This window comes from Glycine max, chromosome 14 (genome assembly GCF_000004515.6).
Source record: "Glycine max cultivar Williams 82 chromosome 14, Glycine_max_v4.0, whole genome shotgun sequence".
Lineage (NCBI taxonomy): Eukaryota > Viridiplantae > Streptophyta > Magnoliopsida > Fabales > Fabaceae > Glycine > Glycine max.
The window spans coordinates 6,808,010-6,824,256 of record NC_038250.2 but is presented as its reverse complement, the minus strand read 5'-3'; the positions used below and the strand labels follow the sequence as shown (position 1 = coordinate 6,824,256).

The window sequence follows — 16,247 nt, the reverse complement described above, 5'->3', positions numbered from 1 at the left end:
GCTTCGTTGTGGGCTTTCTTCATGCTAAGCCTGAGGTTGCCCGCTAAGTGCGAGAACGCGCTAAGCGAACTATCCACTTCTTCCATCTTTTCTTCAAGGCTTTTTCTTCCAATTTTACATCAATTTCCCTTCAAAGCACTTGAATTCTTCTTTTGACTTTTGCTAATAAAAAATTGCAAAGATGTTAATTTCTTTATTATTTCATTAAAAACAATAGTAAAGTGAAGAAATTGCAATCATTATTAGCCAAAATTGACTATTAAATTTGCTCAGATTTTGCGGTTATCAACTATCATTGAGCGATGACTTTTCGTAATGATCAACTAAATTTATTTACAAAAAATAGTTCAACGGAGCTATAAAGACCTTGATTCAATACTATAAAGTATTTATTCACTTTAGTTCTTCATTCCCTTGACTTTGCGTTATACTAACTTGGGTGTACATGGGTTAGATCGATTTTGACAAAACCTATTACCTAATTACCCCGATCAAAATTCTATGGGTCGATTTGGGTCGGGTATGTGTAGTTTTATTAGCAGACTCAACCCAAACCTATTTGATTATAATTGGGTTAGGTCGTGTTGGGTCAACTGTCAATCAAATTTAAATATTTAAAAATATATTTTAGATTTTGTAAAAAAAATAAAATTAGAACAACAATTTATTGTTACCTAACACTTTGTAAATATAGAATGACTAAATGTCCTAAAGGGATCAAATTGCGACCATATTTGATTAATATAATGAATAGTTTCAATGCTAATACAATATTTATTTTTATTTTAGATAGAAATAAAATATTGAATTAACATAAGAAAACATAAGCAAAATCATGAAACAAATAAAAACAACAGCTAATAAAAGAGAGAAAAAATCATGAGTAATTTAATTTAATAATTTAATTGACTATGTTAACAAAAAATATAGTATTTTGTATTTAATGATGTAATTGATATATATATATATATATATATATATATATATATATATATATATATATATATATATATATGTTATAGGACAGTTGGATCACTGTTTTAAAAAAATTAAATATATTACTATTACATTGAACAAGTTGGGTCGATTCATGTTCACAGGTTACCCAAACTCGTGAACACCCACACTAACTTAAGCGTTAGAGTTCAAGCAAGTGATTTTCCATTATTGTTTGTGTAAGAACTTTCAACAAGTCTATCATATAGATGAGATTTTTTTCAAAATATGAAATATTGTATTTCTTTTGATCCTATATATAAAAAAATAATTATCTAATTTATTAAGATAAAAAATAATTAAATTAGTTAATTTTAATGAAGAGATTTACTAATGTGCACACACTTATTTTTTTAATAATAATATAATTCTAACTATTTGAAAAGTAAGATGAGAGGATTGTCATTTGATAATTTATTGAAAATATAAAAAATATTGTGTGAGCAAATAATATCCTCTAATTATCCTTTACAAGTGGCTGCTTAGTTAGTTGGTTGTACTTTCTATTAAATAAGAAAAGAAAAAAAATTCAGAGTAAGTAACAATATTTATACAAATTTTATTATCACCTTATTTTCAAATAATTATATGAATTAATAATTTAATGTATGGCCAATTTGGCAATTCATAAGTGATGTGTGAGGATAGAGAGTGAAGGAAAAAAGCATTTTCTAAAATAAAAAAATTGACACCTCGTGGCATAGGGTGAGGCCTAGGGTTGAGAGTTTGAAGAGGTCACTTTTGTCTTATTTAGGAGTTTGGCATCCATAGCCATAGTCAGAACTTATCATGCGTTTGCTTGCCAGACTGGGAATCTAAACTTTGTCTTATGCAGTTATGCTTAAGAAATGAAGAAAAAAAATAATATAGCCTTGATTTCTGATATATATCTTTACCGAATTGAGTATTAAGTGGTCCCGATTTTATCTTTTGCAACAGGATAAGCTCGTCCACCACTACCATACCCTAATTGAAGTATTAAATGAACCAAAGAATCATCCTCTCAATGTTGTGCAGTTGGAATTTTGGAACTCCATAAACAAACAAAAACGTAGCTAAATGGAGATAGGATAGTCGATAGAATTTGTTTTATATATATATCACAAAATGAAATCTGATATGTTATTATTAATGAGTTAATATACTGAAGATAAAATTAAGTTGTCGGATAATACTTACTAAAACAATTATTAAGTTTTATTTATTTTGTCTCAAATTCTGAATTAGTTAGAATTTTTTTTCTCCAATCCAAGGAATAAAGAAAATTAATGAGATAAAATAAAAATATTTATTCCAAAGAAATACAACATATAGTGTACATAAGCTTGGTGGTTACATGCGATGGGTCCACTTGTGCAAGGCAGTAATGACAGGTATAATACAATACGCTGCCTTTCTGCCACAAAGAGTTACTACCACTGTTTAAGAATTCATTATGATCTACAATATTTGCATATGAATTTCGAGTTTAAACCTCTGTGTTACTTTAATTCAATTTGCTTCACTTTCATGAACTCTCAGTTCTCCCATTACTATCCATAAAGAAAAAAAGTCCTACCCCATTAATTAGCCACATGAAATAGTAGTAACCATAGTACATATATATTTTTAGTTTAACGTCGATTTTAATTCGTAATTATTTTATTTTGATAAATTAAGTTTTAAAATTTTTATTTCAGTATTTCATATTTTTGAAATGTATTATTTTGGTACTTTTTAAAAATTTCATTATTAGTGTTATGTTAACTTTTAAATTTTAAAAATGATACATTTCAAAAACATATAAAACCAGAATGAAACTTTTAAAACGTAATATACTAAAACAACACCACAATTCTAAAACATAATAGACCAAAAGTGACATTAAGTCTTTTAAAACTTATTTTATTTTTTAAAAAATAAACAACTGGAAAAAATTATCATCTCCTATAATCTCTTCCAAATAAGGTAAAAAAGGCAGCACCACACAGAACAAACAACATCAACATATAATCTCATTGAAACTACTAAAAATTCTTATACTCCTCACTGAAAAACAAAACATTTCATACAACTATGCTATTGGAAACAGAAGTAGGAGAGATCGCAACAAAAGGTTTCTTTGACGAATGACAAAACCATGATCCTAACATGTTAATTAACTCGGATTTGAACGAGGAAGTCACGTTGTGGCTCTTTGTGTGGTCTGCTAGCAAGACCTCAACTATCACACACAATTGGGTTGGGAAAGTAGAGAATTTTCCATCCGACATCTACAATTGAGCCATGGAAGACAAGCAGCTTTAAGAATGATCGAACGGTGTGTTTCATTGAAAGATGATTCTGACTTGCTTAACCGGTCAATCCTCAACCACAATCATACGTTGTCAATCTTCTTCTTCACCTTCGTCAACGTGCTGCTGTTGGTGGCGGTGATGAGACAATTGTTATCATCAGGTGTGGTGGCAATCTTTTTGGGTTAACGACGAGAGACAAAATAATGAAAGAAAAATGAATCTTTACCCATTGTGATTGAGAATAATTTATGAATGGAATTATTATCGTTATTAATTAATTCAATTGAATGAAGAAAATAATATTATTAACAATATGAGAGTGAATGTCATTTTTGTTCATGGTTTCAGATCCATGTTTTGTTCATTTACTAAGTGATTTTAATTTTTTTAAATAAAAAATATATGTTAACTTAACAATTCTAAAATCTAAAACACTAATGGACACTAAGTTTCTAACAAAAAAAAAAAGACTAATGATATATTTCGAAAACATAAAAGATCATAATGAAACTTTTAAGATATAATGAATCAAAGCAAAACAATTGCGGAAAGTAATAGACTAAAAGTAACATTAAACTATTTTAAAATTTAAAAGTTATTAGAACACTGATGTTTCTGACAAAAAATTAAAAAAAAATAACTAAAATGATACATTTTGAAAACATAAAAGATCATAATGAAATTTTCTAAACTTAATGTAAGAAAACAAAACATAATAAACTAAAAATAACATTAAACTTATATAATTTTTAACACATTAATATTTTTTTTTATTAATCTTCTTAACACTACCTTATTGAAAACAATTTTTTATAATTAAGCATATTAAATCCTTTCAGTTAACATTCACATTGATTCATTGGTTCAAATGTCATATCTTAGGAAAAATAAAAACTAACACAAATGACATTATAACAAAAATTACTAATTAATATTTACCAATAAAAAAACAAAAAAGACAAAAAAACTATCATGTGATACTAACTAAATTTATTATATTCCTTCTTTTGTTTAAACATGATTGGACTATAGTTTTTTATTTGTAGAGATATGAGTAATTCAAAGTGATTGAATTCAATCCAAATATTTTGATTTAATTTTTTGGATTGTTGGATTTTTTATTTAATTTTTTGGATCGTTGGTGTTGAACCCAATCCAAACCAGTGCATGAATACTCCTGTCCAGTTGTACTATCAAATAAATTTTGAGGCTAATTCTTTGATTTTAAGTGGTTAGGGAAGTCTATATCTAAAAGAGCTAGTGGTCAAATTAAAGTTTTATAATGTTTTTTCATAATATAAAAAGAAAATCATATAATTTGTGGAGTTTAATTTCCATGCACCGTTACTGTGTTAATGTATACTGTTTTTATACACTAAATCAATAAAAAAAATATTATTAATATAATTTTTAAGTAATTATTATAAAAATTAACAACTTTATAAGTGGTATAAAAAATATATATACACTCATTACAAAATTATTTACTCTAATTTATTTGAGTTTGAGTTTAGTGTTTATATGCTAACAGCATAAAATAATTTTACACTATTATCTGATTAGAAATTATTGTTTAAATTATTTTAAGATAATTATTCTAAAAACTAATAAACTTATCATATAGATGAGTTGGGATTGAATGATTCTATAAAACTTTTTACATTATTTGTATATAATTTTTTTTCTCTTTATTTATAGCATTTATCTAATATCTTACAGGTTTAAGAAAAAAAATGAATTGAGCATAATATAACTTTTTAATAATAGTAGTTAGGAATTTCACGTTCGTCACCTTTTTCTTTGAAATTATATAAAAATTTAAGAAATATAATTTAGAGTAAAGCTCAACGTTTATTTGGTTAAATTTTTTTATATAAATAATGATAAAAATGTTACATCAATCATGTTAAAGGTGGGTTTGATTGTGTAGAAGAGTAAAAAATAAAAAATAAAAATTGAATTAAAGTAAAGAGAAATGTGTGATCCACGCATAATTTTGAAAATTATTGTATCTTTCTCTCCTATTTTTTCACATCCAAACAGACATTAAGTTTCTTAAAATGTATAAAATAAAGGTTAAAATGGGAAAAACAAACCCACCCCTATGTTTTTGAAAAGTAATTTCCAATAACATTAAGAGTGTGTTTGGATGGAGAAATTTAAAATTTTAGAGAATTTTAAATTTTGAGAATTTCAAATTCTTCAATTTAAATTCCTTCATTTCTAAAATTTTGTGTTTGAATAAGAAATTAGATTTCTTCATTTTTTAAATTTTGTGTTTGGATAATGAAATTAAATTTCTTCATTTTCAAAATTTTGTGTTTGGATAAGGAAATTGAATTTCTTCATTTTTAAAATTTTGTGTTTGGATAAAATAATCAAATGCATTCTCTTTTAAAATTTTATATTTTAATAAAACAATTTTTTAATAAAATGATTATTTTTTTCATTAATAAATTCTATGTACTATTTGTCGAGTGTGATATTTCAATAAATATGTACTATTTTAATCTATTTCAATTAAAAATATATAATTTAACTATTTAAATTATTATTTCATTTACAACACACTACACCACTCACAACATAAACAATATTTAGTATCATTTCACCTTAGAATGTTATTTAGAAGTCTATAGATGAAACTTATTTTTTTGCCAAAGTCATTGGTCAGTAATGCAATTACACCAAAAAAAACTTAGACGGAAATAAAATCTAGTCACAAAATAAGTCCAACTTGTAAAATAATTCTGAATTTTCTAATTACATTTGCTTCAACATAGGAATTCCTTCACATATTTTCTGCAAAAGAAGACATAATGTTAAGTATCACTAAACAAATCATATTTGTTAAAACATAATTTGTTATATAAAATGAAAGATATAAATGTAAAACATAATTATACAACATCAACATACTTGTCATGATATCAAACGTACCTGTAATTTGACATCAAGGCATAAAAGATAAGATGTAATCCTCTTTCTCATCCAATGGAAGAGCTTTTATAATCGCAAACTTAATGGGATTTTCTGTCAACCAATCAATTGCTCTATGTCTAAGTGCACCATTAAAATTAGGTATATTATCTAGCTCACTCACCACTTCATGTACCACTTCTTGAGCTTCTTTTATCTCCATCTTTTTTTTGTTCTCCATCTTCTTCTTAGTCACTTCAACAAATTCTTTCAATGACTCGGCTACTTCTTTCATTGAGGAAATCATCCCTTCTTTCTCTCCACTCTTACTTGGGCGAATGTTTTTTCTCGTGGCAGAACTTGATCCCTCTAAGTCAAAACTCACACTATGAATTGCTTCCTCTTCATTTGTTTCTTTGCTCATGATATCATCTGCATCTAATGCATTTTCTGCTCCGAGTCCAGTAGCTCTATCCTTTGCACATAGGTCAACAATATCATCCCAATTAGGAATGACTTTGAATCGAAATCATTTGGCCTCTTCATGTGACTTGAAAAAAAATAGAAACATGTTAATAACAACACAAATAATGACTACTATTGAATAAAATTAAAAGATAATTGGCTACCTTAACATATTCATTCCATGCAATTTCATTTTCAACGGTAATCATGTACTTTGTGCTATCCCAGTCAAATCCACTTTGACTAAGAATGTCACTCACAATTCCATACCATGTTCTCCAAAGCTTAAAACGATTCTTAACATTATCTGCCATGAGATGAACTCCAAAACGCTTGGACAAAATTTGAGCTGCAGTACTATATGCTACTGCTTTCCAATTTCCATCACCTTTATTGCCCAAATTTCTTTGATCTCTAAGCACATCAGCTAGCACATGCTCCATTTCCAAGTTCCATGCGAAGTAACTTCTTGTGTCCTCACTAGACATCTTTCTTTTTCCACTTGACTTGTTCTTCACATTGCTTGATTCCATTTCTCTAGACAAAAAAAATAATCTCACATATATAATTACATATATATAAAGGTGAGACATGTCAAATTAGCATTCTACGAAAGTATAAAATTAACTACACATAAAAAGAAAACAAAATCCAAAGTATTATGAAATACAAAAATCCAAAGTATCACACATACATGAGTATAGAGTCAATTACACATAAGAAACAAAATCCAAATCCACTAAAAACATCTCCCTAATCAAAGTTTCTTCTTATTTGATAGGTGGCAAACATATTCATTGCTAAAGTATCACGAAATCTTGTCCATTCCTCAATTGCTTGGATAGTTGTGACTTCATCTCCAATATTATTTGTGACTCTTTCCATTTGTTGATTGATTAACTCATTGTCAACAACAGATAAAAGTTCCAAGTCTTGGGCTTCCAAAATTGGATCACTATGTTGTTCATCTCTTATGAAATTATATAGCATGAAACAAGCATTAATAATTCTTATTTGTGTTTTTATATCAAAAAAAGAAGGAGTTCTTAATATACTCCATCTTTTCTTCAATACCCCAAATGACCTTTCAATAACATTCCTTGCACTTGCATGACGAAGATTAAATAACTCTTTATAGTTTTGAGGAGTGTTTCCGATCCACTCATTAAGATGATATCTAGTCCCTCGATAAGGTGCTAAAAATCCAGGGCCATTTGTATACCCCGTATCCACAAGAAAATATTTACCTACAATGGTTAAAAAAATATTATATATAAAAATGTGCATATTTCTTTTATATGTTAAATAAAGTTTCATCATTTCATGATATTACCATTTGGTATATGGAGACAATTTTGACGACGCAAAGCATCTCGCAATACTCGAGAATCTCCTGCTGACCCTTCCCACCCGGGCAACACATATATAAACCTTAAATCTGGACCACAAACTCCTAAAACATTTGTAGAGATATCACCTTTTCTATTACGATATCTAGGTCTATCTTCTGCAGAAACTGTTATTGGAATATGTATCTCATCAAGTGCTCCAATCGAATTCTACAAACATTTGAAAATAAAAAATAAGTCACAGTCACTTAAAGTACCTTATAATTACTAACAAATGACAAACTTACCTTAAACCATCTCCATTTGTTTTCCACCGAGCCCTCTATATTATACTCATGGAACTTCAAATATTCTTTGCTTACTTTCATTATAGCTCGCAGGACATTCTTGAATTTCCTACTAATTGTTTCCATGGATCTACAATAACTAAAGTGCACAACTCTATACTTTAGGTTATGAGCAAGGATATGCAAAAACATTGCCACAGCTTCATCTATAGGAACATTTTTTGTTTTTACCAATTGCCCTTTCTCTTGTAAAATTCTACAAAGCTTAAAAAATGCCTTTTTACTGACCCTTAATTGTTCAATGCAATCAGTTTATGTTCCCCTGTATAGACGATTGAGGAAACTATGCCTTTCTAATTCCAAATTTCGGGCAGGTTCCTTAACAAAGTACTTATCATGATACCAAGTCAGTGCACCCAAAAGCATAGTGACAACACTAACAATAATGAAAAATACTTGTTCAAGTTCTTCTTCCTCCTCTTCATCTCTTCTACGTTTTCTTGAAGCAGTCGAAGCATCAACTATACTACTTTCCATTTCTTGACTATCCACACTATATAACTAAAAGAAAAGTAATATAATAACAAAGGATGTTATTAACTTTAATAAAATATTCACAAAAGCTCTATGACAAAGAAAGAAAAAAAGAAAATAACAAATAATATATATAATGCATAAAATTATGGGTAAAGTTTTCTTTCCCCTACCTATGAGGCACAACAGAATTTGTATTGAAATCCTAGTGGAACAACAAATTTATTATACATTAAAAAATCCTAGTGCTGACAAGTTTATTATACATTAACTTTTTTATAAAGACAAGCAGCATGGTTATTAAGAAAATGGAGCATGGTTATTAAGTTTCAGCGGTAATTTATTAAGTTTATTATACACATGACAATCTGATTTTGTTAACTTTTCCTTGTAAGTTGAAAAATTTGATTAAATGAAAGGTTTTAAAACAGCTTCGTAATTATAATTTCAGCTATAACGTCAAGGTTTTTGGATTTTATTTATTTATTTATATTAAGAAAACAAAATGTATCTACAATTTCTCACTTACAATGTCAAAACTCGCGACAAAATGATGATCACAATTGAAAACCTTAGTTATATGCCATGTGGAGATTTAAGCAAATTATAAACACACTCATGACCCACCAATAATTTCTCATCAGCTTGATTCTGATCTCAGGGTAGAAGTCAAAGTCAAATCTATTTTTTTTTAATTTAAAAATAAACCAGTTGGGTTTCGTGAGTTGTCCTACAACTTGTTTATTGGTTGACTAATCTTGCATACCATCGGAATTGAATCTTGTTTGAATGAACCTACTAATTTCACTAGCTTTCTTTCACTAGCTTTCTTTCTTCAGCAAGGATTAACTTATAGGAATTGAATCTTGTTTGAATGAACTATTATCAAAGGAGTCAAATTGCAGGCATCAATAAGAATTAGAAATTCCAGCACAAACTACATAGCATATGAAAATAGACAAGAAATAAATGAACACCGTGATTTCTAGATCTACGCCTTATTATGCTTAGATTGAACAATAAAGATAGAAATAGAAATAATAATCGTAGGAATAATGAAAAATGAACCATCTATTTGAAAAGTGCATCGGTGGAGGCGAGAACTAACCTTGCTTGTGATCAGCACCTTTTTCGGAATAATGCAGAGGGAAAAACTGCTGCAAGAGAGAGAGACAAGAGTGAGAAACTTTGCAAGAATGAAGGAGGTTTCCGATGCCGTCAAACTTTCCGTTGCAATCAAGAATGAAGGAGGTTTTTGATGCAGTCAAGAGTGAGAGTGAGAGAGGAGGCAAGAACTGACCTGTGACCAGCACAAACTTTCCGATGCAGTCACCGGAAACCACCGTCGGCAGCTGAGTGCGGAGGTTTTCGGGAGAAGCCAAGAGAGAGAATAGTGAAAGGATGAAGGATGTTTCGAGAAGCTGTGGTATTCTGGCATAAAAGAATTTCAAATTCTTTTATAAAAGGAAGGAATTTGAAATGTTAATATTTAAGTTAACCAAAATTCCTTATCAAAATACTCAAATTTCAATTTCTTTTCAATTTTTTATCCAAACATCTTATTTAATTGAAGAGTAATTAAAATCTTTTAAAAAATTGAATTACCCTATTAAATTTCTCCATCCAAACATACTCTAAAAGTAGCCATGTACAGTATTGACAAAAAAATGAAATGCAGTCTTAATGTTGAGTTTAATGGAAAACATCTTATTCAATGAAGGAAATGGAATTACGAGGAAAATCTATAATCTCTTATAGAGAAGAAAACAGAGGGGAGAAAATAAATGCATGTATGTGATTTAAGGAATAATGAAGATGAGATGCAAAAGCAAAATTAAAGTTTAAAAAATAATGAGGATGCAAAATTAAGGCTCAATGAACAATGATGATGGATGGTACAAAAATAAGATTTAAAAAATAATGAAGGTGGATTAAAAAAAATAGTTTTTATTATTTTTATATACAAATGGATATTTTTGGTAATAAAAAAATATAAAAAAGAGAAGGGTGTATCTGGTAGATTAAGAGTGTAAATAACAAATGCCAGACAAAATCGAAGAACATTGGAGCCACGTTCACTTTTTAGGCCGAACAAGAACCACATTAACGCAGACTCGGGCTGTTTCTTTACTTAACACTGGCTATTACTTCCTCCACCTCTGACTTTGATTCCTATACCCCATACGAAAGTCAAAACACATGAACAAAAATGCCCTTAGTCACTCTTAAACTCACAAGCAACCCTAGCCACTAGCACCTCCTTTCCCTTTTCCAATTATGTGTTGTCAAAGCGCCTCCCCCTTTTCTCCTTGTCTTCTTTCTCCTTTTCCTTTTTCATTTGTGCACATTTGCCTAGCCACTACCATCGTTGAAGTAGAGGACAATCACCACCACAAACATGTCCCCATTGTTCAATTATGTGTTGTCCTAGTTTTTTTAATCACTTTTTTTGGTTGTCCGAATTAACCAATTCAAAACTTTAGGACTTGTTCAGAATCATTGTTCGGTATGTATAATGGGTGTTCCAAATATGTATTCCAAAATACTTGTTCCAGAATATTATAATTTTGAAATACATTTCTGAATTACCAATGATATTTCAGAAAACCTGTTAATTCTAAGTCTTGTTCATGCACCACTATTGGCACTGATCATGATTGATGGTTTGTTGATTTGCCTTTTTCTTTTTTATCGAATTTTGTTTGTTAAGGATAGTTTATTTGTTTTTGTGAAACATACAAGTCTCATTGTAATCTTTCAACACTTTATCACAGAATTTCATGTTATACAAGGTTGTGCATCAATTGATGGATGGACAAGGAGTAAGCAGGAGCACTTTGGGGAAGGACTAAGTCGTGAGAGAGGAAGTTATAAAGAAGGGTAATTGAGGAGTATCAAAATACGGAGGTGCAGGAAGCAAAGGTCAAGGCTATGATGGACGAGATTGGAAAAGCCCAATCACTTCCACAACGCTCACATGTGGCCCTATTTTGGATTAATAATTATAAGTAAGTCCAACAGTTGACTTTGACTTGAACAATTCCACGAAGCACAGCTGCACATGTAGTGATACTTTGTTTACATCATCGTTATAAATATAATAGACTATGAATCTCGTGGTTGGCTTTTGTTGTTGTTACCCACCCTCTTCATTTTATATTTCATGTAATGACAATTTACAATCATCTTTTTGTTGAGCTGTGTCACAGACTCTAAGACAATAAGTTGGAAAAACTCGCTTGTTTTGTTATGTTAATAATGAAAAAAATAATCTTTTAAATGACTTTTTTTATAAAAAAAAATATAGAAGAGTAAATTTATTTTTAAACTATTTGACATATTAAGATATATAACAATGTATATTTTTATTTAATTTTGTTGATAAAAAACTATGGTAATAAAAATAAGTCTAGCAACTAATTTTTTTTGTTTAGTACATGCAAACTCACTCGTTTTATGAAAATTATTTTCCCTCTATAGTATTTTTACTATTTTACATCCATCCGTGCTATTATTTTATTTTAGTTTTAGATAATGTTTGTTTTGCGCTCACTCCAAGTAACGCCTTAATTAATCTAGAAGCCTTCTTCTGCTGAACAAGTCTATTGAATTAACCACATGTTTGTAGAGGGAAATTAACGATACTGCCAAAAGCAACGCTCCACACAACAACAACTTATGCATAAAAATAATGTAAAAGTCTTATTTTTTTAATGGTATATTTTTTATTCATTTTCTTTTTAATAGCATCTTCTCAACAAAGAACTCATACAATTTTCCATTTTGGTGTATATTCATCCAAGGAAATATGTCTATATATACAGTGTAAACAATGTTTCTCTTAATTCATTAACTAATGTCAACAAATTAAATTCTATTGAAAATAAATTTACAAAAAAAAGTTATATTTTATACGTCCCCTTGATTTTGTATCAATCATGTTTCTATTAATGGTACTACTGGTACCGACTATTAATATATTACCTTTTTGCTGATTAAAAAAAAAAGGGAAGCATGCTGCATGCTCAATCTAACACCAAAAATATGAACAACTTTATCACTGTCATGCGTGAAGGAAAATAAATAGAAAAATTTGGAGAAGTCTTCATCAAGGTTTTATTATCATATTGGGTGTACTTTGTTTTCTGCATGCAAATAGTTATTTCAGTCTATTTCAAGTATTTGTTTGTAATTTAAAATAATACTCATCATATATCCATATCTTTATATTTTATATTATTTATGGCTGGGAATTTTACAATCATCCTCATCAATCATTATCCAAATTGAAAAAACCAAAATACGACCTTTTTTTATAACATAAAATGTATGTTGATTTTACAATTATTTACTTATTAACTATTTTAATTCATGTTGAATTGGCAAGTACTTCTAGATTATAAGGCACCCCTCTCCTTACCGTCACCTAATCGAGATGATAATAATCCCTGACTTTTTATTTAATAGCAGCTCCGAATTGACCAAGATAAGGGTAATCACGTAAATTAGACAAAGATTTTTGCCTTACTCATCAATTCAATAAATAATATCATAGATCCACATACGTGTAGATAAATCATGCATTAGAAATACCTTCATCGAAACGCAATACATCAAAATCTTCTCGAAGCAATCAACTAAGATAAGGGAAAGATAGTAACATTTTTTTAATATTTTTAAATTATATTAAAATTTCATGCAAATCTCATCACTATATATCTTTAAAAAAATTAACTTAGGATATATCCCGACAGAAAAAAAAAACCTAATCATTCGAAATCATTTAAGGAGTTAAAATTAATATATGATTTTACCCAATGATCGATAATGAGAGTGCCAAAAAGTATATTATTAATGTCTTTCAAAAAAATACTATCAACTTCCTTGATAATATATTTTTGTACTAACTTTTTACTAATTAAATGAAAAATATTATGGCTTTTTAATTAATTACATCTTTAAAATTTTAAATACATTTCTTTAATATATTTTTAAACTATTAAAAGGATTAGTATAAGAATATAAAACATCACTATAAATTAATATAATGCAATAACCTTCCAATTCTATTTTTTTCGGTGAATAATAGCCCTCCAATTCAATTCCGTTGTCCCCTCGTAAATGTCATACACGTTACGGATCAGTTTAGCTACAACTACAAGTTAAACCCCATTACATAGATGCTTACCATACCTAATTATAAAAATCACCCATGTGGGTCAACTACAATGTTGGTTAATTATATTATTTTTTTTCTTCTCAACGCACGATTTCTATCACAGGCTAGCACAGAAATGAGAGAATTTTCGCACATATGAAAACCAAACGGTATTAAAAGGCTGCTTAGTTAACGTATCACACAACAAACGACCCACACCAATGGTCAACAAAACAATCCCCAACCCTTTTTTGAGTTTTTCCCACATGATCCTTCTCTTCACCTTCCCCTCTTGACTATGACCACGCATGTTATATAAATAACCACATCCCTCACACAAACCTTTTGCTACCAACCCAAAAAACAAAATCACAAACCAACCTTAGCCTAGAGAAAATTAACAAGCTAGTTTGCTTGTTTTTCAGTGAACTCAAGGAATACACTTTATCTCTTGAGATACGTACTAAGATTCATTTAAGAAATTGATATATTCCCATAATTAATTTGAAAGAAGATGGAAGTGGTGGTACAAAGTCCTAGTAGTCCAAACATGGATACTTTCGATTTTGGTGGCAACATGGGTTCGATCTTTCAAAGTGTTCCTTCTTCACCAAAAGGGTTTGGTAATTACTACCTAAGCGCACCGGCGAGTCCATCTAGGATGTCTGAATTATACACCGAATTTGAATATTATTCTTCGGCTTCACCCTCTTCATTCGAAGCAGGCAACAAAATTGATGATGACGATGAAGACGAAAACAACAACGATTACAGCTTTGCGTTTTACGTGAATCGCGATCAATCAGACAAGTCGTCTCGCTCCGCCGAAGAGCTCTTCGACGGTGGCAAAATCAAGCCCTTGAACGAGTCATCACGTGCGACTTCTGTTGCTGAACAAAAAAGAGGCAGAGAAAGAGAGAGAAGTTCTTCTTCAACAACAACAACAAAGTTGTCGTCCTCGAACTCGGGTGTTCGTAGGGTGGCACGATCACTTTCTCCTTATAGAAAATCATGGGAAGTTGAACAACAGAAAGAACAACCTCGGATCATCAGCAAAGAGGAATCAAGTGCGAGTGTCTTGTCCTCGAGCACTTCTTCTTCGAAGGGTTCGAAGAGGTGGTCACTGAAGGACTTTTTGTTGTTCCGTAGTGCCTCCGAAGGGAGAGGTTCAAGCAAGGATGCATTGAAGAAGTACTACAACAAGAAGAATAGTAACGAAGAAGTTAAAGGGTCGTCGAGTTTTAGATCCTCGGATTCGTCGAGGTCAAGAAAGGGAACTATTTCGGCGCATGAGTTGCACTACGCCATGAAGAAAGCAGAGTCCGAGGATATGAAGAAGAGAACCTTCTTGCCTTACAAACAAGGGATTCTGGGAAGGTTGGCTGGTTTTGGAATCTAGTTAATTACCAGATCATGATGATGATGATGATGAAGTTTCGTATACTATACCCAGTTGTTGTTTTTTGTTTTTTAGTGAAAAAAATGTTGGATTCTTTTGTTAAATTGTAATTTCCCTCAAGTGGGTTTAAGCCGTGTATGTAGACCCAATCATTTGTCCTTTATGTGAAGGGTAAATATGTATGATGTGAGTTGCAATTTGCAAATCATCGCGGTCAATTTTAAACTATACTACATTTACTTCATCAATGCAATTATTTTCTTTATTACCGTACATAGTTCGAACTAAAATAAGGAAAAAATTGTGAGTTTGGTAAATTAGGAGTGTTTAACTTTAGTTGAATAATACGTGTATGAGTGGTCAAAAATCTTAATTGACTATCTCGATTAAGACCTTAATTTGCACAAAAAGAACAGATATCAAATTCAATTTGGTTATATATTGAGTAATCGAATTCAATTATAAATTTGACTTTTTTTCATCTCGAGCAGTTATGAATACTTGTAAACAAAGTATTTAATCTTTATATGAATTAAATATCAACTTGATCAAATTGACAAAGACGATTAACAGAATTTGTCAGGAATTGCAAAGTTATGAGAAACGTAGAAATTGAAAATGTGACTTTAAAATGACTAAATACGATTTTGACCATTCGAATATTGATTCATATTGATTTTAGTCCTCCCAAAATCATTCTATTACTTTATTCCTTGAAATCTTTTATAATCCTCCTTTTAAGTTCTTTATTTAACTCTTTTATTTTTTTTCAGTTAAAAGTTTACCAAAAAATTTATTTCAAGATTAACATTTTTATTTTCAGCATTAGCATTCGGGGTTATCTCTCAAGAATATAAAAAAAAA

The 16,247-nt window shown here is 29.7% G+C and overlaps 3 protein-coding genes across 3 annotated transcripts; 1 reads left to right on the top strand and 2 right to left on the bottom strand.

Moving 5' to 3' along the window:
* Nucleotides 1-6,225: 6,225 nt before the first annotated feature.
* LOC106795769 (uncharacterized) lies at nt 6,226-7,189 on the bottom strand. Its single transcript, XM_041009376.1, has 2 exons — nt 6,821-7,189; nt 6,226-6,666 (listed from the first exon to the last, which is right to left on the bottom strand). The coding sequence occupies exons 1-2, from the start codon at nt 7,187-7,189 to the stop codon at nt 6,226-6,228; spliced, it is 810 nt and encodes a 269-aa protein (XP_040865310.1).
* A 220-nt stretch (nt 7,190-7,409) lies between these two features.
* LOC106795768 (uncharacterized) lies at nt 7,410-8,484 on the bottom strand. Its single transcript, XM_014766670.3, has 4 exons — nt 8,293-8,484; nt 7,990-8,215; nt 7,859-7,903; nt 7,410-7,531 (listed from the first exon to the last, which is right to left on the bottom strand). Exons 1-4 carry the CDS (start codon nt 8,482-8,484, stop codon nt 7,410-7,412), a joined length of 585 nt encoding a protein of 194 aa, XP_014622156.1.
* A 5,719-nt stretch (nt 8,485-14,203) lies between these two features.
* On the top strand, nt 14,204-15,650 carry LOC100500655 (uncharacterized). Its single transcript, NM_001250516.2, has one exon. It carries the CDS (start codon nt 14,499-14,501, stop codon nt 15,381-15,383), a length of 885 nt encoding a protein of 294 aa, NP_001237445.2. The 5' UTR covers nt 14,204-14,498; the 3' UTR covers nt 15,384-15,650.
* The last annotated feature ends 597 nt before the right edge of the window (nt 15,651-16,247 follow it).

Bases quoted from the DNA above. Each gene is read 5' to 3' on its own strand.
- LOC106795769 (XM_041009376.1), bottom strand. From the start codon at position 7,189: ATGGAATCAAGCAATGTGAAGAACAAGTCAAGTGGAAAAAGAAAGATG. The intron at 6,667-6,820 runs GTAGCCAATTAT...CTATGTGCAAAG, and splicing joins CATGGAATGAATATGTTAAG to GATAGAGCTACTGGACTCGG.
- LOC106795768 (XM_014766670.3), bottom strand. From the start codon at position 8,484: ATGTTTTTGCATATCCTTGCTCATAACCTAAAGTATAGAGTTGTGCAC. The intron at 8,216-8,292 runs GTAAGTTTGTCA...AAATGTTTGTAG, and splicing joins ACAAATGGAGATGGTTTAAG to AATTCGATTGGAGCACTTGA. The intron at 7,904-7,989 runs GTAATATCATGA...TAACCATTGTAG, and splicing joins TTGTCTCCATATACCAAATG to GTAAATATTTTCTTGTGGAT.
- LOC100500655 (NM_001250516.2), top strand. From the start codon at position 14,499: ATGGAAGTGGTGGTACAAAGTCCTAGTAGTCCAAACATGGATACTTTC.